Source organism: Prionailurus bengalensis, chromosome A3 (assembly GCF_016509475.1).
Source record: "Prionailurus bengalensis isolate Pbe53 chromosome A3, Fcat_Pben_1.1_paternal_pri, whole genome shotgun sequence".
NCBI lineage: Eukaryota > Metazoa > Chordata > Mammalia > Carnivora > Felidae > Prionailurus > Prionailurus bengalensis.
In genome coordinates, this window is record NC_057354.1 from 26,690,521 (window position 1) to 26,712,646 (window position 22,126).

A 22,126-nucleotide genomic window follows, 5' to 3' on the forward strand; every position below is an offset into this window, starting at 1 on the left:
TGTACCATATCTCTACCTCGAAGTTTGTACGGATCCAAAAAGATCCACCACCAACCCCTGGCCCCACTTGGGGCTCTGAGAATGCCACCACCAGTACACTGTTAAAGAGCCACTAATCAAAGTGCCAGCCTGCCCACTGCCCCTGACCAACCATATTTTAAGAGACTCATTCCCCACCCTGGCTAGTTGACTGACCGACAGGTGGACATCTAGCTTGAAAAGCAAAGGTGTCTGGTGGGATGGCTTCTCTTTACACTTGAATTGTTCATGCACCAATTTGCCTTATCTATTTACCATTGATTCCACTATTTATTTGCATCTGATTCATTTTTTAAGGAAATACATTTATTTAAGAAGCTAATACTATTATCACTATTAAAAATGGAAAACCAAGAGCAGCCATAAAATCATGAGTTGAAGTAGTAGCTATATTTCTTAATACACATTAAAAGAAAATAGCTATTAAAATAAATCGTATTTGGGGCGCCTGGGTGGCGCAGTTGGTTAAGCGTCCGACTTCAGCCAGGTCACGATCTCGCGGTCCGGGAGTTCGAGCCCCGCGTCAGGCTCTGGGCTGATGGCTCACAGCCTGGAGCCTGTTTCCGATTCTGTGTCTCCCTCTCTCTCTGCCCCTCCCCCGTTCATGCTCTGTCTCTCTCTGTCCCAAAAATAAATAAACGTTGAAAAAAAAAATTAAAAAAAAAAAAATCGTACTTGTCAACTACTTGAAATCACCTCATATACCCCCACTGAGATAGGTAGTACACAGTTTAGAAAAACCGAACTGGGGAATCCAGCTGTGGCAAAATCTGCAAGCAAAAACACAGAGCCGTATACGATAGGCTGTGTATGCGCGGACAATGTGGGTTATGCAAGAGAAACTGGGACTGAGAAGAGAAGGGGAACTGATGAAAGAGGGAGGCAGAGGTGCCACAGAGGAGGCAGCCGGTTGAGAGAGACAGACACACACACACACACACACACACTCACAACTAGGAACAGGGACACACGTGAGGATGAAAGTGAGAGAGAAACACAGGCCTGGCCAGAGCCAGAACCAAAGAGAAAGCCGGAAAGGGACACAGAGAGAACACACTCCCACAAGCAGAGTTGCAGACAGGGAAAGAGAGACAGATGAAGAGGCAGAGTGCCCGGAACGGTGGACTCCGGACAGCACTCCCCTTCCAGCCAAGCAGCACGCAGCGGACTCGCTTTTTCCCAGGGCGACTGGCACGGGCTTTTGTTCTCTGCAAGCTTGGGCCCATTTCACCAGGGCCCTCCAGCCAGGCTGCCAGCACAGAGGCTCCAACAGTCCAGAAACGCACCTACCTTGATTTCTACAGGGTCGTTCTGGTGGAAATTGATTGGTGCAACCCCAGGGACGTAGAAGGCGTGAGAATCACACGTGAGCGAGAGAAGCAACAGGGACCACGGCAACCAATCCTGCTTGGAAGAAGAGAGGCTGTAGTCAGAATGGGGAAAAGAAGCGAACATCTCCCTGGGGCAGGTCAAGTCATAGCAGCTTCACGTCTGCTTTACCTGACCCAGTGTCATCCCTACTCTGTAAGTGCTGCCTTCCACATGCCCCCAAGAGTCCCACACGGCACCGATCTTGCACTTCTGCACTTCTGGAAACGAGTCACAAAATGAGTGAAGTAATTAACATGGGGACAAAAGGGAAGACTGTCATACAGGAGCCACACTTCCCCACTTCCGGATCAATGTTCTTTCCACCATGTCATGTTGTATCACTCTTCAGTATAGCTAGCTGGAAGCTAAGCTCCACAATGTTCCACAAATTCCCTTTTTTCTATGTAGCAATGGGCTTACTTTGTCAGGAAGGTCCCATATCACCAATACAGCTTCATACACGCCTTCTCCAAACTGTACGGGCCTCATCCCCTGCCACTCTCCTCCTCACTCAGTTCCAGCTATGTTGGCTTTCTTGTCTCTTGATAGCAGGCCCTTCTCTACCCCTCAGGGCCATCCCCTTTACTGCTCAGAATGTCCTTTCCACAGACACATGCATGGCTAATCTCATTCCTTATTTCATTCAGGTCTAACTCAGACGTCACGTCCTCAGAGAAGCCTTCACTGACAATCCTATCTAAAATAAGCACCCCCACGGTTCCCATTACCCATTCTCCAGCCCCCTTGCTTCATGTCTCTTCATGGACTTATGTACTTGATATGTACAATATGCATGTGTTTATTTGTGCAGTCTGTCCCCTTCCACTTGAATGTGATCTCCGTGTGTCCCCAGTGCCTGGCACAGAGCAGGCACTCAGTAAATGACCTACATGCAGGATAGTCACCTGGGAAAAGACAAGAGTGACCAATTACTGGCCTCAAGAAATGCACTCCATCGAAACATCTCTTTCCCTTAACAACATGCTTCACCCCCTCAAAGAACTAGAAGAGTTTCCTGATTCTCTCTCTCCATTTGGTCTAGACAAGGGACTCTTGTCCAGACACCTGGATCACAGATTCACTAGTGTTCCTGCATCTGCCCTGTCTCTCTGCCCCCTGTACTGTCACAGCATTTCAGACCCTTGTTTCCTCTCACTGGACACAGCCTTCTGATCACCTTGCCTCCACAGCCCCTCCATCCTTCAAGTTACCAGCACACGCGCGCGCGCGCGCGCACACACACACACACACACACACACTCAGATGGTTCTTTGGGAACTCAGTTTTATATGGAGTCAGAATTGCTCAGGGGGCTTGCCAAAAATGTGGCCTCATCTGCATTCTTACCAGGAGCACAAGCTGAGAAAAAGTGGCTTTAATAGTTTAAGGTTCTGAGCTTGGTGCACTTTTTGTAGATGCATAGCTTGGTTAAAGCCTTAAAAAGAATATATTCAGAGTGTTCCCCCCCTCCCAATTTGCTGTAAATGTTTGTTAAGTATCTGCCAGCTTGTTCATTATGAAATTACGAAGGAACAGTGTGACCCCAATAAAAAAAGTGAAAGATAACTATGACAGCTGTACTGTACTTAGTAATCAATGGGGTCAGGGGTTAACAGCAGGATATTTAAAAGAAATGACCAGACTAGAAGGTAGAAAATTATCAATGGGGTAGGATTCTGTATAGGAAAACAATACTTTCCCCTTTCTGTCCCTTAAAAATTTTTTTAATTTTATTTTTTAAATTTTATTTATTTTGAGAGAGTGTGTGTGTGTAAGAGGAGGAGGGACGGGGGGGGGGGGGGCGGGAGAGAGAGAGAATCTCAAGCAGGCTCTGCACTGTTAGTACAGAGCCCGATATGGGGCTTGAACTCAAGAACCGTGAGATCATGACCTGAGCTGAAACCAAGAGCAGGATGCTTAACCAACTGAGCCACCTAGGCACCCCAGAAACTTTCAATTTTAAAGTAAATTTAGATTTATAAGAGTTGTAAAAATACTATGAGAGTTCCATGTACTCTTCACCCAGTTTCCTCTAATGTTAACATTTTACATAACCACAAGCAGGCAAGGCTTTTAAAAATAACTAGCTTAAAAATGTTTTGAAAAAGTAGCACATACACAGTAAATAATTCACACAGTACAAATGGATATACCGTGAAAAAGAAATCTTCCTCCCACTTGGGCTCCCTATAGACAACTGCTATCACCAGTTCCTTGAAAATCCCTCTAGAGACATTTTACGCACTCACAAAGGGAAGGGTTTGGTAGTATGAGTTTGTCTTGAGTACAACAACAACAAATAGGATTTATTCTCTCTTTTTGTGATGGAAAGCCTACGGACCCAGGCTGGCTACAGCATCTGATTTCCTCTCCAGCAGACAATTTCCTCTAATTGACCTGTTGTGAGAAGATTATGGCCCTTCCTCTTTGGAGCCCTGTGCTAGGCCTCATTGGCCAGTCTTTAGGAATGTGAGTGCTTTGAGTCAAAGAAACAAATCAGGTCCTCTTTCCCCTAATTCCTTTTTCTACTTGAATTCCAGTTCACTAAATGCAAGGAGAACAAATCCTGCAGTTCTGGCACAAACCGCCACACAAATGTTTAAAAAACAAAAACAAAAAAAACCACCTGTGAATTTTTGAAAAACAAGGTAGAAGACAGACTATCCTCACGCAAAGATACTATCAACATACCACACATCAATGGATCTTAGAGGAAGGATCAACCGATGAAAAATGGCAAAGGCTATTTCCTTAATGTGCTATCATCTTTGAATAATACAAGTTGGCAACCAAAAGCAATTCAGAAGTTCAGTTGAGAATTAAGGGCTGCATCAAAATGACACTGTCAGTTTTAGATATTAAAATGTCACTGTTTTGATATTCTCATATGGCTGGAGGGATAATTAACTAGAACCCTTCTGGAGCGGGGGGGGGCAACCTGGCACTCCATCAAAAGCATTCCCCCTCCTCCCCAAGCACATACTCTTTGACCCTGCAATTCTACTTTGAGACATGTTAAGAAAAATATGGCAGGGGCACCTGGGTGGCTCAGTTGGTTAAGTGTCCAACTCTTGATTTTCGGCTTAGGTCATGATCTCATGGCTCGTGGGATAGAGCCCCATGGTTGGCTCTGTACTGACAGCTCAGAGCCAGGAGCCTGCTTTGGATTCTGTGCCTCCCTCTGTCTGCTCCTCCTTACTTGTTTTCTCTCTCTCTCTCACTCTCTCTTTCTCAAAATAAAAAGGAAAAATTATTTAACAAAAGAAAAATATGGCAAATATGCCAAAATGTACACAAAAGGATGTTCAATATGGCGTTATTTAAAATTGTGAAATTTTCACTAAAATAGCCAATATTAGTGGAATAGGTTAAATTATAATGTATCCACTTACCTATTTATATACTCACTAAAAAGGAAATATTTCTTGAGTGGGAACATTTAAGCTTTAGATCTAAGTAGAACAAGCAGGGGATAGAACACTGCACAGCAGGATTCTCCCCTTTTTAAAAAAGTTACCTTTGAGAAAATGTGTAGCAGGCAAAACGGGCTCTGGGTGTAATGGACTTTCTTCCTTTTTTTGTATCTCTATTTCTAACTTTTCTTAGGGGATTATAAAGCATTTATATCAATTAATAAAAATAATAAAATAAATTACGCAGAAAAAAAAAAATCACCCTTCTGAACACCTAGGGTAGAGTAATTCTAGGTCGGTATGGAAGGACTTGCACCTGCTGGCCCAAGATACCTTTCCATCAGCACCTTCCACCTTTTGTTTCCAAGCCTTCAGGAAAATCCCAGGATTGTCTTGGCCCTTAGTGAGCAGACTTGGTCAGGTGAGGCTGCCTTTAAGCCTCTGCTCAAGCTGTTTTTCACACCTGCTCTCACCTTATTCAAGTCTACCTACACTTGAAGGTCCAGTTGAAATGTTCTCCAAGACCCTCAGATCTCCACAAATATGTCAAAATGTATGTAAAAGGATGCTCACCATGGCATTATTTAAAATCGTGGAATTCTGGAATATACACAATTTCCTTTTTAATTACCTAGTTATATACTACTTTAATAAGTATATAACTGGGTAAGTGGATACATTACAATTTAACCTATTCCACTAATACTGGCTATTTAAATTTTTTTTTTTAACGTTTATTTATTTTTGAGACGGAGAGACAGAGCATGAATGGGGGAGGGTCAGAGAGAGAGGGAGACACAGAATCTGAAACAGGCTCCAGGCTCTGAGCTGTCAGCACAGAGCCCGACGCGGGGCTTGAACTCATGGACTGTGAGATCATGACCTGAGCCGAAGTCGGACGCTTAACCGACTGAGCCACCCAGGCGCCCCAATACTGGCTATTTTAGTGAACAACTTCACGATTTGAAATAATGCTGTGAACATCCTTTTATGTACATATTTTGTGGAATTATTCTTTCCCTTTCTTTTCAAGGTACCTTCTAAGTACCTCTATGATGTCACTAGAGGCAAGAGAATGGAAACTACCCAGTACCCAACTTTCACATCTATACATGTTCAAGGATTAGTGTTTATGTTATTTGGCCAATACTTAAATCTGTGCTTGTCTAAGGACTACTATAGTACATTTCATGCTGAATTGTGGTCATTTAAGCTTCTGCCATCTGTCCACCTGCACTAATTACTTGTCTAGCCATGTTATGGGAGTACTCAAACTAATAATAAGCATCAACCAACCTCTGATCTATAAAAATATAAAACCATCCACTCACATAAGATTGAATGTTATGGGTTTTGTTTTGGTTTTTAGTAAGCTTTATGCCTAACATCGGTCTCGAACTCACAACCCTGAGAACAAGAGTCGCATGCTCCATGGACTGAGCCAGCCAGGCACCCTGGAATATTATGGTTCTTAATCTCTGCTGTATCCTTAAGAATCTGATTTTTTTTTTTTTAATTCTTAAATTTAAGGAGTTCTTGAAACCTCCTACCTTTCCGCCTGTCCAAGGATCTAGTTTGAGACTCCTGGAGAATATCTATTACCCCTATACCCTATCTGTACATCTAGGATAGTGGTTCTCAACCCTGATGCATATCAGAATAAGCTGGGAGTAAATGGATTAAATTCCCAATCAAAAGGCACAGGTTGGCTGCATGGATAAAAAAAAATAAGATCCAGCAATATGCTGTCTACAAGAGACTTGCTTCAGATCTAAAGACTCACGAGGGCTGAAAATGAAGGGATAGAAAAACATATTCCACATAACAAAAAGAAAGCAGGGGTAGATATACTTCTATCAGACACTACAGACTTACAGTTTAAAATTGTGTCTAGAAACAGAGGTCACTGTATGAGAAAAGGGTCTATTCAACCAGAAGATATAACAGTTATATCTAAGTTAGAAACATATACACACCCAACATCAGAGCACCTAAATGTATAAAGCAAATACTGACAGATCTGATGGAAGAAACTGACAGCAATACAGTAATAGTGGGGGACTTCAATATCTCGCTTAAAATAAGGGCCAGAACACCCGGACAGAAAATCAATAAACAGCTGACTCAAAAAACACTATAGACCAAATGGACTTAACATACACATATGGAACCTTCCACCCAACAGAAGAAAACACGTTCTTCTCAGGTGTACACAGAACGCTCTCCAGGACAGTTCACATGTTAGGTTCACAAAACAAGTCTTAACAAATTTAAGAGAAATCATTCCACATATCTTTTCTGATCATAATGCAATGAAACTAGAAATCATTAACAAAAAAATGGGAAATAAGCAAATATGTGAAAACTAAACAACACACTCTTGAACAACCATGGAGTCAAAGAGGAAATCCGATGAGAATTTAAAAGTACCTCAGACAAAAGAAAATAAAAAGACAACCTACCAAAACTATGGAATGCAACAAAACTAGTACTAGGAGGAAGTTCACAGGGGTAAACAACTACATTATACATTTATATATCTCAAAAAGCCTAACTTTACATTTCAAGGAACCAGAAAAAGAACAAATGAAGCCCAAAGTTAGCAGAAGAAAGGAAATAATAAAGATTAGAACAGAAATAAAAAGGAGGATTTTAAAAATAGTAAAAAACAAAAACAACCAAAAAAAAAAAAAAAACCCACCCACAATAGAACTGTGTTGGCTTTTTGAAAAGCTAAAAATTGACAAATGAAACCAAACAAAATTTAGCAGCACCAATGAGAGAAAAAAAGAGGGAATACTCAAATACAATCAGAAATGAAAGAGGAGACATTATAAAAGGTGACTCAGAAATAAAAAGGATCATAAGGGACTATTATAAACAATTATACACCAACATATTGGGTAACTTAGGAGAAATAGGTAAATTCCTAGAAACACATAACCTCCCAAAACTGAATCAAGAAAAAACAGAAAACTAAAACAGACCGATAAAAAAAGGGGGGCAGGGGGTTCAACCAGTAGTCAAAGAGCTCCCTTCACAGGTGAATTCTCCCAGACATTCAATAAATAATACACACTAATCCTTCTTAAACTCTTCAAAAATAAAAGAGGGCATAATTCTGAACTCATTTTATGGGGACACCACCACCCTGATACCGAAACCAGACAAAGATACCACAAGAAAACCACAGGCCGATAGCCTTGATTAACATAGATGCAAAAATTCTCAGTAAAATACTAGCAAGCTGAATCTAATAGCACATTAAAAGGAGCATACACCAGGGGCACCTGGGTGCCTCAGTCAGCTAAGTGTCCGATCTCAGTCTAAGTGTCTCTCGGCTCAGGTCATGATCTCACAGTTTGTGGGTTTGAGCCCCACATCGGGCTCTGTGCTGACAGCTCAGAGCCTGGAGCCTGCTTCAGATTCTGTGTCTCCCTCGCTCTCTGCCCCTCCCCCACTCCTGCACGCACGCTCGTGCTCTCTCTCTCTCTCAAAAATAAATAAACATTAAAAAAAAAAAAAAAAAAAAAAAAAAGAGCATACACCAAAATCAAGTGGGATTTATCCCTGGGAGGCAAAGATGGTTCAACTTAAGCAAATCAATGTGATACACCACATTAATAAAATGAAAGGAAAAAAACCCCACATGATCCTCTCAAGACACAGCAAAAGAATACGACCAAATTCAACATCCATTCACAATTTAAATTCTCTACATAAAAGATATAAAAGGAATTTACCTCAACACAATAAAGGCCATATATGAAAAGCCCACAGTTAACATCATTATTTCTTGCTAATCAAAAATATATGTGTTCTGAATTTCCCCTCTCAGAAAGCCAGATACCGGACCTTTTTGCCTTACCTAATATGTGATTTGAAGCCAGGGCAGAGGATTACAACCTTCTGTAGTCATCAAGCCAATTAAATCTAAGAAGTTACTCCAGTTCTACCTTCTTGTGAAACAGAGATACTGCCCTGGACAACTAAGGGGCTCCCTGAGAGCTTAAGGCTGCAGAGAAGTGAAAAGCAAATCCTGAAAGGCTTCAATATGCTTCTGTTCCAAAGTCTCGAACCCATAGCACAAGTACATACACCAAAACCAAAACCAAACAAAAAGACACAACAACAACGACAATACTCACCCTGGTGGAAAACTCAACACGAAAAAGCAACAAGCCACAGAGCCACTGGGCACCTACCAAGTTAAGTACAAGGCACTGTGGCACACAGTCCTTTCCACTTTACAAATACTGACTGGTGCCATTCTCACAACGACAACTGCCTGGGGATTTCTGTCACCATCTCACAGACGAGTGCCAGTTAACCCGAGACTCAGATTAAATAACTTGACCCAGCTGAGAAGGCAGAGGAACAGGGATGCTCTTTTCAGGCAGGTGAGCTGCATTAAGAGATGACGAGCATGTAAGGATGATACTGATCACAACGGCAGCTAACACTGACTGAATGCTGGTTACGTTCTATGAAATACTAAAATACAGAGCCCTCCAAACTGGTACTGGAGAAGGCAAAAAAGACTTAAACAGACAAAATGAAACGGAAGTGTTAGAAGCAAATATAGATATACTTTTAAACAATCTTGACATGGAAAGTTTTCTAAGAATGAAACAAAATCCAGAAGCTAGAAAGAAAAAGGATATATATAGGACAAAGGAAGGAAAATGTACAATTATATACATTATAGACCAAGAAAAAGACAATTTGGGTAAAAATATTTACCATATACCCAACAGAGGATGAATTCCTTCAGTATACCAAGCGCTCTTACAAACCACTGAAGGGCAAATAACCGAAAAGAATATGCATGGGCAGTTAAAACAAAAAATTCAAAAGGCCAAACAGAAATTTAAAAATAATTTTAAAAAAGCAAGTCAAAATAACAACATCTGACTTTTTACCTGTCAGAGTCACAAAGCTTTAAAAAATCTGAATACACTAGATATAGGTAAACTGGTACAGTCTTTAGGGAAGGCAATTTAGTAATATATACTTAAATGGAAGGTAGAACTATTTCTGAAGGACTGCCCACATAAGTTATGAAGTGTAAAAAAAATGATGCACAGCAGTGTGTGTATAGCATAATCTCATTTATCTAAAAAAAATTTTTTTAAAGCATGCCAAAGACATCATAAGAAAACTACAAATCATCCTCATGAACACAGATGGAAAAAATTCTTAACAAAACATTAGCAAATCATATCCAGCACATATAAAAAGGTCTACATGGGGCACCTGGGTGGCTCAGTTGGTTGAGTGTCCAACTCTTGATTTCAGCTCAGGTCATGATCCCAGGGTTGTGGGATCAAGCCCCATACTGGGCTCCACACTGAGCGTGGAATCTGTTTAAGATTCTCTCCTTCCCTCTGCCCCTCCCCCCTGCTCCTGCATGCACGCGCTCGCTCTCTCTCTCTCTCTCTCTCTCTCTCAAAAAAATAAAAATAAAATTATACATCTTAACCAAGTGGGGTTTATCCTAGGAATACAGGAGGGTTGGCTTAATATCAGAAACTCAATGTAATACCCCATAAAAATAAAGGACAAAACCACACAATCTTCACAAAGAAAAAGCACTTGACAAAATCCAACACTCATGATAAAACCTCTCAACAAACTAGGAATAGAAAGGAACTTCCTATTCCTATTCTAAGAGCAGCTATGAAAAACCCACAGCCAACATCATTCTTAATGGTGAAAGACCGAATGATTCCTCCCACAATGATTGATAAGGCAAGAATGTCCACTTTTGCCATTTCTATTCGACACTGTGCCATAAATGCAGACAGTGTGCACTGAAGCAAATAATTAAAGACACCCATACTGAAAAGTAAAGGAGCTTTCATTTGTAGATCACATATTATATATCTAGAAAATCCTAAGGAACCCACAAAACAACTATTAGAACTAATAAAGTGAGCAAGGTCAGAGACTACAAGGTAAACATAAAAATTAATTGTATTTCCACATACTAGCAATAACCCCAAAATTAAATTAAGAAAATAGTTCCATCTGTAATACCTTCAAAAAGAATAAAATATTTAGGAATACATTTTTTAAAAAGACTCGTATACTGAAAATTACAAAACATTCTAAGTAATTGGAGAGATGTTCCATATTCATGGATTGGAAGACTCAATATTGTTAGGGTAGCAATGCTTCCCAAACTGATCTATATATTCAATGCAATCCCTATCAAATTCCCAGCAGCCTTTTTTTTTTTTTTTTAATGTTTACTTATTTTTAAGAGACAGAGAGAGACAGAGTATGAGCGGGGGAGGGGCAGAGACAGAGAGAAAGACACAGAATCTGAAGAGGCTCCAGGCTCTGAGCTGTGAGCACAGAGCCCAACATGGGGCTCGAACTCACAAGCCATGAGATCATGACCTGAGCCGAAGTCGGACGCTTAACCGATTGAGCCACCCAGGCGCCCCCCCAGCAGCCTTTTTTGTAGAAATTGAAAAGTCGATCCTAAAATTTATATGGAAACACAAAGGACGCAGAACATCCAAAACAACTTATAAAAAGAACAAATTCTAAGCTTATTATAAAGCTATACTAATCAAGACAGTGTGGTAAGGATATACATAAAGACCAAAGGAACAGAACTCAAAGTCCAGAAATAAAGCTATATGTTTAAATTGATTTTCAACAAGGTGGAGAAGGCAATTCAATAGGGAAAGGATAGTCTTTTCAACAAATGGTTCTTGGACAACTGGGTAGCTATCTGCAAAAGGAGCCTCACACCACACACAAAAATTAACTCAAAATGTATCTTAGACCTGAATACAAAAGCTGAAACTTCTAGAAGAACAGTAAGGAGATAATCTTTGTGACCTTGAGTTAGGCAAAGATGTCTTAGATACAAGACCAAAAGCACAATCTATATTTAAAAATTTGATAAAATGGATTTCATAAAAATTTTAAATGTTTACACTTCAAAAGATATCATTAAGGAAATGAAAGATATGGGCCAAGAGGGTACTAAGCTAAGTGAAATAAATCAGACAATGACAAATACCGTAGGATTTAACTTGTATGTGGAATCTAAAAAACAAAACAAATGAACAAAACAGAACCAGACTCATAAACACAGAGAACAAATCAATGGTTGCCACAGGATATGGGATGAGGGGGATGGGCAAAATAGGCAAAGAAGATTAAGAACTATAAACTTCCAGCTATAAAACAAATAAGTCATGGGGATGTAAAGCACAGCATAGGGAATACAGTCAATAGTACTGTAATAACTTTGTATGGTGACAAACGTAACTACACTTATAGTGGTGAGCATTTCATTATGTATATAAAATATCACCATTCTGTACAATTGAAATGAATACACTGTAGGTCAACTATACTTCAAATTTGAAAAATTTGAAAAAAAAAACAAAACGAAAGGTCACAGACAAGAAGAAAAATCTTTCTAAATCACATATCTGATAGAAGACTTGTATCTAGAATATATAAGGAATTCTTATAACTTAATGATAAGACAAACAACCCAATTTAAAAATAGGCAATAGGGGGCGCCTGGGTGGCTCAGTCCGTTAGGCGGCCGACTTCAGCTCAGGTCATGATCTTGCGGTCCGTGAGTTCGAGTCCCGCGTCGGGCTCTGTGCTGACAGCTCAGAGCCTGGAGCCTGTTTCGGATTCTGTGTCTCCCTCTCTCTGACCCTCCCCTGTTCATGCTCTGTCTCTCCCTGTCTCAAAAATAAAAATAAAAACGTTAAAAAAAAAATTAAAAAAATAAATAAATAAAAATAGGCAATAGATCTGTATATACATTTCACCAAAGATGTATGAAAGGCTAATAAGTACATGAGAAGATGTTCAGTATCATTTGTCATTAGGGAAATGCAAACCAAAACCACAATGAGGTAGACCACACATCCCTAAGAATGGCTAACCTCAAAAACAGACAGTAACAAGTGTGGACGAAGATGGGGAGAAACTGGAACTCTCATATACTGATAAGAGTGTAAAATGGTACAGCCATGGGAAAGTTTGGCAGTGTCTTTAAAAAGCTAAACATAAACCTAGTATACTATTCAGCAGCTCCAATCCTAGGCATTTACCCAAGAGAAGAGGAAACAGTAGTCCATGCAAAGGCTAGTACATGGGGGTACCCGGGTGGCTCAGTCAGTTAAGCCTCCAACTCTTGATTTCGGCTCAAGTCACTATCTCATGATTTGTGAGATGGAGCCCTCTGTCAGGCTCTGCACTGGCAGGGCAAAGCCTGCTTGGGATTCTCTCTCTCTGCCCCTCCCCCACTCATGCTCTTTCTCTTTCAAAATAAGTAAATAAACATTAAAAAAAAAAAAAAAAAAAAAAGACTTGTCCATGAATGTTCTAACAGCTTCAATCACAAAGTCCAAAGCTGACAATCCAAACACCATCAATTGGTGAATGGAGAAATAAAATGTAGTAGTCACTCAATGGAATACCATTCAGTAACAGAAATGAGGGAACTACCAATTCATGTTGCAACATTGATGAACTCCATAAACATTACGCTAGGTTAATGAAGCCAAATGCAAGTCTATATGGTATACGATTCCCTTATGCGAAATGCCCAAGAAAGGCAAATCTAGAGACAGAAAGATCAGTGGCGGGCTGGTGTTCGAGCAGGGGTGGTCTCCAAGTGTCATCCCCCTGGCTGGAAGGGAGCCTGCTGGGGTGACAGAAATGTTCCAAAACTTTGTGTCATTGTGATGACGATCGCACAAGTCTATACATTCGCTAAAACTTACTGAATTCTACACTTAACATCACTCATTTTATGGTGTTGAATGACACCCTTATAAACCTGAAGAAAAAAAATAACCAGCTCAAGGGAGGCACAGAGGAAACAAGTCTGGCGATAGAATGGTAGTTGTTGAAGCTGAGTGATGGGATATGGGGGCTCCTTATGCCGTGTCTTCTTCTTTTGTACATGTTGAGCACTTGTTATAATAAAAAGTTGTCTTAGAGATTTTTATGTGTACAAAAATGTTCTAGAGGAACTTTTCTTTTTTCATCAAAGACTATGTACCCCTGACGAATGGACTAGGAGGGTAGCTGCGTGACTTTTTAATTGATAACTTATTTACCCTGTTTTCCAGGTACATGGATCACCCGTATTCAAAATAAATATTTGCATTTTAAGAAGGGGAAGGAAATGGGTTGCCTCTGAAAATACTTGGGCAAATTCCTCTGAAGATGTACAGAAAACGGGACCTAGAAGGCAAGGACGGTGCAGAGGGGATTCTGGCAACAGATGCAGAAATAACCAGTGCTGGCTTCAGCAGCGCATGTACTAATTAGAACTGGAACGATAACGGCGATTAGCATGGCCCCTGTGCAAAGATGTGTGAGAAACCAAACAAGATCAGTAATCTTTAACCTTGCGGAGAGTACTGCAGACCCCTCTGAAACTCTTCTAAGTCACTGGGATGAAAGGTACAGCATAGAGAAGGCAGTCAGTGATGCTGGAACAGTGTGGTAAGGTGACAGATGGCGAGCAGAGCATAACGACTAGAGTTAACAATCACAATGTTGTGTGCCTGAAACGAATACAACACGTGTGTCAACTATACTTCAATTAAAAAAAAAAAAAAAAAAAAAAAAAAAAGAAGGATCTAGAACCTGTTCCCAGAAAACACACTCCAAAACACAATCTGATAATATGACCCCAGGAGGATCATGGACCTAGAAGTTCACCGGTCCCAGAGATAAGACCCTTGTACTTGTTACCATTCCAACTTTTTCTCTTTGACTTCATTGTCGCTGCAGCCCAGACAACCTGATAGAGGATGTTTGATCCACAGTTCATTTCTGTAAGGAAATTAGGAAGTAGCAAAATACCTGCTTTTTAGGAAATTCCTTTGTACCTTCCTGTAACTTTTAATTATCATCATGGCAACTTCCGTGTGTGGTTCAGTATGAAAAGCCAATTAAGTAGTTAGCAAATGTCTGTTCAGAGCCAAGAAAGGAGTGGGAGTCCTAACATGTGAACCAGCCCATTCAACATTATTTTGCTTTACTCGGTTTCCAAGTCACGAGGCAGGAAAGGTAGCATGTCAAGAAACAAGGCGATAGCAATCTAGAAGCCCTTCATGCTGTAATCTAACACGCCATCACTGGCAAAGATATGGGTGACCTGGAAAGTTATAAAGCTCAAGAGACCCAAGAATCAAGGTCTTGCCCTCCCTACCTATTTTATTCTTGGGGGGCTGGGCAGGCAGAAAAATCTCTCCCAAGAGCCCAATGAAGAACTGGTAGGACTAAAAAGTACCCCTTTCCTCCTAAAATTTGCTCCACCCAGTTTGAAAGGTGTGAACAATTAACTTCTTCCAAGGAAAATAAGTTTCTTCCCCCTACTAACTAAAAATTAGTTCATTCACTCATACTTCTCTGTAGCCATAAGTTAACATTTTCTCTTCTGGAGCCCCCTGCCTTCCAGTCTTCTTTCCCATAAATAGCATCACCCCAGTGATCGAGTCTGGCCTGTCTGAACAGCTTTTCTGGTTCTTATTCCACACCTCTCCTGCTGCAAAAGCAGCGCCTTCCTGAACAGTAAGCTAGATTCTTTCATTTCCTTCTCAAAGATACAGTCACCATTTTAAGATCATGTAGTAACTGCTCCCCAGATTAAGAAAAAAATAAAGAAAAAGAAAATGGCTTTGGGGCACAGTTTGCCAACAATTAACTGAAATCAATTACCCAATCAGTTAAAGCTCCCTAAGAATTCAACCACACATGCAAGATGGCTAATGACAGCTTAGGACCACTTACCAAGCAGCCCCCATGGAGCTAAAGAACTAATAGAGGAAAAAGAAAAAGGGAGGAGGGAGAACCAAATTAGCCACAGGAGGCTCTGAAAATGTAGCCTTTATTTCAGAGCTCATAGATACAGAGTTGCTGTTGAGCAGATACATAAAAGACTCAAAGCTGTTCTTTGGGAGTTGGGAAAACCCACAGCCAGCTGTGCAAGAGTCCAAGTGAAAATAATAACTACCCTCACCAAGCAACAGACAACCAGGCCTAAAACTACAGGCCATAAAGTGCAGAAATAAAACACAAGAAATGCACTCACCTTCCCTCTCCCCTTTGGGCATTTATAAAAGAACGCTCAGTTAGTTGAACCAACAGGCTTAAATGGTTCCCCTCTGGAAGACTTCAAACCTTGGAACTGAAAAATTACAGAGAGCTCTTTTTGTGCTAGGCACTCTCATCTCATAGTCTATTTAATCATTACATCAATCCTTTGAGGACAGTATCATTCTCGTTTTAAAAATCAGGAAACTGGGGGCACCTGGGTGGCTCAGTCAGTTAAGCATCCGACTTTGGCTCAGGTCATGATCTCACAGTTCGTGGGTTTGAGCCCCACACCGGGCTCAGCGCTGACAGCTCGGAGCCTGGAGCCTGCTTTGGATTCTGTGTTTCCCTCTCTCTCTACACCTACCCCTGCTCGTGCTCGCTCTCTCTCTCTCTCTCTCTCTCAAAAATAAATATTATAATTTTTTTTTCAACATTTATTTATTTTTGGGACTGAGAGAGACAGAGCATGAACGGGGGAGGGGCAGAGAGAGAGGGAGACACAGAATCGGAAACAGGCTCCAGGCTCCGAGCCATCAGCCCAGAGCCTGACGCGGGGCTCGAACTCACGGACCGCGAGATCGTGACCTGGCTGAAGTCGGACGCTTAACCGACTGCGCCACCCAGGCGCCCCTCAAAAATAAACATTAAAAAAAAATTTTTTTTTTTATATCAGGAAACTGATTCAGTATGGGATGATATCAAGTTCTGAAGATGGATGGTGGTGAGTGTTGCACAACAATGTGAATGTAATTGATGCCACTGAACTGTATACTTTAAAAAAATTACAATGATAGGATCTCCTGAGCCCCTCATCCCCTCACATCCCCTCATCGGGTTCTCTGCTGTCAGTGCAGAGCCTGCTTCAGATCCTCTGTCCCCTTTCTCTGCCCCTCCCCTGCTCGTTCTCTCTCAAAAAATAAACATTAAATTTTTTTTTAAAGTTACAATGATAAATGTGTACATACATGTGTATATATATGTATTTTTTTTTAAACACACACACAAATTTTAAAAATGGCAACTGAGGTTTAAAAAACAGCTTGCCCAAAGTTATGAAATCAATCACAGTGTCAGATTCTAGCCCAGGTCCTTAGACCAAGGCTTAGTTTCTTCACCTGTAAAATGGACTTTTGTAAGGATTATATGGAATACTGGATGGGCATATGGTTTATCAACTGAAATGTATCATGTGAGTAGAAATTTTTCTTTTTTTTTTTAAAATTTTTTTTTTTAACGTTTATTTATTTTTGAGACAGAGAGAGACAGAGCATGAACGGGGGAGGGGCAGAGAGAGAGGGAGACACAGAATCGGAAACAGGCTCCAGGCTCTGAGCCATCAGCCCAGAGCCCGACGCGGGGCTCGAACTCACGGACCGCGAGATCGTGACCTGGCTGAAGTCGGACGCTTAACCGACTGCGCCACCCAGGCGCCCCGAAATTTTTCTCTTAAAGTCAGGTCACATAGGTGGTTACTACAAACCTTTGATAGCTTTTGAATCAGAATGTCAGAGTAGGACACACTTTATAAAGAGACCAACTTATTCGGGGGTTGCAAATTTAAACACTTAGTGGGACCATGCACGTGACCTAAACGGTGAGGCTGCTCAAGAGTAACACAGGAGGGCACCGAGGATTGGTGAGCTGGGCCCCATATGGAGAACGCCCTTGACAGGGAATCTGGGCCCAAATTCTCAAGAGAAAATGAAAACCTAGAAGCTCCCAATTATGAAATGTTTTGGCAACCAACTCAAAAAATTTTAAGCCTGTGCCAGTCAAAACAAAACAAAACAAATTTAAAAAACCCCACCCCAAATCAACTCCACGTGAAGATGTGGCCCATGGACTGCGAAACTTATAGCATCTAATGTACCACGAGTAGAAAGTAAGGCCCGAAGATGTTAAGTGACTTGCCAGGGCACCCACACTTCCTTCTAAACCGGCTTAAGAATTCAGTTCCAACTTATGATTTGATTTTGTTTTTTAAGAACTGTTAGTAGCACTAAGCATATCCTCTGAATACAAAACCTCAGGATTTCAAACCGTGGGAGGCCTGTCAGTTTAATGCTCAGGCATAGGTGAGAAATCATGTTAGGAAGGCAGAGAAGGAAGCAATGAAGAGGACGGAGATGGAACTGAGAAGTCCTGGGTGTCCCCAACAGTGCCCCATTTGGGAAACACTAGTGTCAGCAAATGGTTCAGGGATCAAAGCAGGTTGGGGGGTGGTAGGTGGCTATCATTCGTCCGTGGCCAGATGGCCCTGCTCATCCTGGGTCCTTCCCACCTTCCTGCCAGTGCCCAGAGATCAAAACTCAACCTTCTCCAGCATTCTGTGACCTGTTTCTTTAATCCCAAGATCAAAGGAGAACTTTTGTCCAAGTTGTAAAAAAGAAACCAAGAGGCAACTTAATGTTGTCTCAGTCTCCTCTGTACTTCCTGAGAGGATTAAGGTGCTCCTTTAAAGGGACTCCTCAGAGAAACACATCGGAACCAGGGCCTGGGGTCGGCACCTTAACTCCAAGGACACAGCGGCTCCTGTGGAATCCAATCCATACCAGGTAGGGCAACTGGAGAGATCAAAGAGGCAGCACACCCAGTAGACAGCAGCTGGGAAAGACTACAGACACTATGATCATGGGGGAAAAAAAACACTTAAATTTGAGTATTCTGAAGTACAGAATTTTCAACCTGAAATTTTGAAACCATTAAGTCCAAACTTTAATCTCATATATGACACTTGTGGAAACAAACCAAAAAAACACCAAAGTGACTTGCCTCAGGCCACAAAGTGGATCGCTGTCAGTGCTGGGACTAAGCCCAGACTGCTGACTCGGGCTCCAGGGCTCTGTTCTCAATGAGCAGATACCAAGCCACACGCGAGGCCCGGACAAAACAGCAACTTTCCCACACATGGGACTGCTGGCAGAGTCCAGGCCTCCTGCACTCCAGCCCTCTACCATCCAGATTTAGCCATTAAAAACAGTTCCTGTGCTTCTGACTGGAACTGCTGGGATGGGGGTAGTTGGCTACACTGCCTCCATCTGTTCAAATGAAGCTTGTGGTCATTCGGCCCATTCCCCTGCTTCTGGACTGGATCAAACCCAAATAACTTCAAAACACTGTAAACTGAGCTAGCAATTCCACTCCTAGGTGCACACCCAAAAAACTGAAAATATGTGTTTGCACAAAAACACATATATGCACATAAATGTTCACTGCCACGTTCTTCACAACAGCCAAAAGTCCCAGCGTCCATCAACAGATGAAAGGATAAACAAAATGCGGTCTATCCACATAGTGGAACATTATTCAGCCACGAAAAGGAATGAGATATTGATACATGCTACAACATGGATGATCTTTGAAAACATTATACTATGTTAAAAAAAAAAAAAAAGCGCCACATATTCTATGACTCCAGTTATAGGAATTGTCCAGAGTAGGCAAATCTTATACAGACAAAAAGCAGATTAGTGGTTGACAGGCACAGAGGAGAGTGGGAAGTAACTACTAAAGCATTTCTTTTTGGGGTGATGAAATGTTCTAGAAGTCAATGGTAGTGAGGATTGCACAAGTTTGTGAATATATGAAAAACCACTAAACTGCCACTTCAAAAGGGTGAATTTAATGGTATACGAATTATATCCAATAAAGAAAGGAAAATGATAAAATTCAGATAGTATGAACCATGATACACGTGAGAGAAGTACAGTTTTATTCTCCAACTGGAGGTCTCCACACTCCTGAGGTGCCTACAAATGTACTCAATGGATTTTCCAAATGCCACCAAAATATTTCCCAAAACATATTTCATATGCTCAGTAATTCCAGCAACAATGAGATATGGGCCTGCCTCTGACCCAAGACCCAGGTAGAACAACTCAGTATCCTGTTACTTTATAAAGTCATCTAAATCCAGGGTACGAGGAAAGCAGGAAACTGACAGAACTTCCATTTACATCAGCCATCCACTGCTATGGTGGGAGAAGTCTTGCCCTGCAGCTTTAGGAAACACCCACTGTGCAAACACAGACCTGAGAGGTGGCAGCCCAACCCCTGAGGAAGAGCCATTCACCAAGAAAAGGGAGGGAGGGAAAATTCCATAAAACACCTCTAGCAGCTTGCACCCATAACCCTAACTTTCAAAACAAAAGGACAAACCCAAAACCCAGCCTGTTCCCATGGTCACTGAATCCACTAGCTTGGTTCCTCTTTAGTTGTATGACTTACCACAGAAACCCATATACCCCCAGAGCACATCCACACACCTCCATCCCCACTGGTTGTGAAACATTAATTATACAAGGGTGTGGGGACTGTTCTGACTTCCGTGTAATAAATGCTTGACACAGACCAAACTCAAGTCTATCTGTGACCCCACTCTGCCCTGTTACGCACGTCCCTCTGTAATACACTCGCTTCCACTCATTTTCACTATTGCATCAAACATGAAGTTTCTCATGTGCACCCTTTAAACTGGCCTCTGTGAGTCACTGTATACATTACAACTTCATCTTAAAATCAGTTACTCTATACACCATGAAAGCACAGGACGATACTCCCAAGTGATGTGACAAACACCAAATCACTGACCGTGCTTTTCACCGAACTTAGAATAAAATCCCAACTCCTTTTCATGGTTTCCCTGCAGGCTGAAAACAAGCCGGCTCCCCAAATGGAATGTTCTGGAGGGGTGGGAAAGGGAAGCACCCTAATAGAACAGTCTATTTCAAAATGCAGCCCACAGACTACAAACTGTAGACTACAATCCACTGCAATGATAGGCGTGCTTCTAGAAACACAGCTGCTCTTGCCTCTCCAGTTTCATTTTGCATCATTCTCTCCCACCCCCACCCCTCACCATGCTTCAGCCCCTCCAGCCTTCTGTGTTCCTCAAATATACCAAGCTCTTTCCCACGCTGGTCCTTTATGCTTGCCATTTTCTTTGCCTGGAACATTCTTTGCATTATGCTGGTTCCTTCTTGTCAGTCAGGTCTCAACTCACATCACCTCTGAAAAGACTTCTCTGACCATTTAATCCAAAGTAGTTGCATCACCCCATCGCCCCTAAACACTATCACTTTACCTTGCTGTCTCCACAGCATTTATCACAATCTGACCTTATGTCATTCATCTACTTGTTCACTCGTTCACTGCCTGTCTCCTCTCCTCGAACTAGAAAAGCTCCACAAGGGTGGGGGATCATGACCCTCGAATTCACGACTACATCCCTAGTTCCTGCCACAGAGCAGGCACTCATATATTTATTAAGTCAATGTGTGCCAGAAATACGTATTGCTAACTTATTACCTCTTTAAAAACCTCTGAACAGGGCAGGAACTTCCCCAGTGCAATGTGATAAATGCCACTTTATTGAACTTTTCCCCTCCGGCAAAGGAGGGTGTGACTTTTTCTGTTGCATTCTTACACCATTCTTGTTTTGAACATAGTCCAGAGAAAGATCAGTTTCAACACACCACTTGTAGTTTAAACTGGAGTCTGAAACCATAGAAATCAAGCAAGGCTATGAAATCTTTTACCTGACCTCTGAGGTTCTAAATAAGGAATCCCTCATTAAACAAAAAGGATGTTACCAATTGGTTAACAGGAGGGAAACTCATTGTCAGCTATTAACATACCATTGTTTGGAGAAAACCAACACCAAAGAATTTACACAAGAATCTTATCTGTATTTCTTTCTTTCTTTCTTTCTTTCTTTTTTTTTTTTTTTTTTTGCTGAAGTTAAATGTCAGCTCCTTTTTTTCTGTCTTCCTTTGCATTTACTCTCAGGATGAAATTATCTGCTGAGGAAGCAACATACAGGAAGACCTAGAAAATCGCTCTGGATGAAGTGACTTCAATTCTGGTTCTGGTCTCTTGACAAGGAGAATGTGAGCTGAGCTTCTGGAAGGAAGGTCAGTCTTTCACAGATCTACTTCCCGGGTTCTGTACTAGGAGCCAATAATGTTCTGACCCACATTCCAGGCACAGCTCTTTTACCTGCACTCTTATCCACACACAGGCTTCATCCTAACAAGCTCCATTCTAATGAACCCTCCACCTAAAGAGCTGTGTGGCCCTGCAGGGGCACCCAAGAGGGAGGCAGCAGACAAGGCTGGTAAGGTGTTTTTCAAAACGCAGTTCACAGATCACCTGCATCATTATCACTGGAGTGCTTCTAAAAGTGCAGATTCCTGGGCATCACC

General features: G+C 41.5%; 1 protein-coding gene across 2 annotated transcripts in view; it reads right to left on the bottom strand.

The window, feature by feature from the left end:
• TM9SF4 (transmembrane 9 superfamily member 4) overlaps positions 1-22,126 on the bottom strand; it is a 53,314-nt gene that overhangs the window by 30,241 nt on the left and 947 nt on the right. Inside the window, exons 1-2 of one of the 2 annotated variants that reach the window (XM_043602614.1) lie at positions 1,540-1,623; positions 1,330-1,443 (exon numbers count right to left, since the gene is read on the bottom strand). In XM_043602614.1, the coding sequence (XP_043458549.1) occupies positions 1,330-1,443; positions 1,540-1,554 (129 nt within the window). In that variant the 5' untranslated portion in view covers positions 1,555-1,623. Of the gene's footprint in view, positions 1-1,329; positions 1,444-1,539; positions 1,624-22,126 lie in introns of those variants that run through there. The other variant, XM_043602613.1, reaches the window with a different exon arrangement.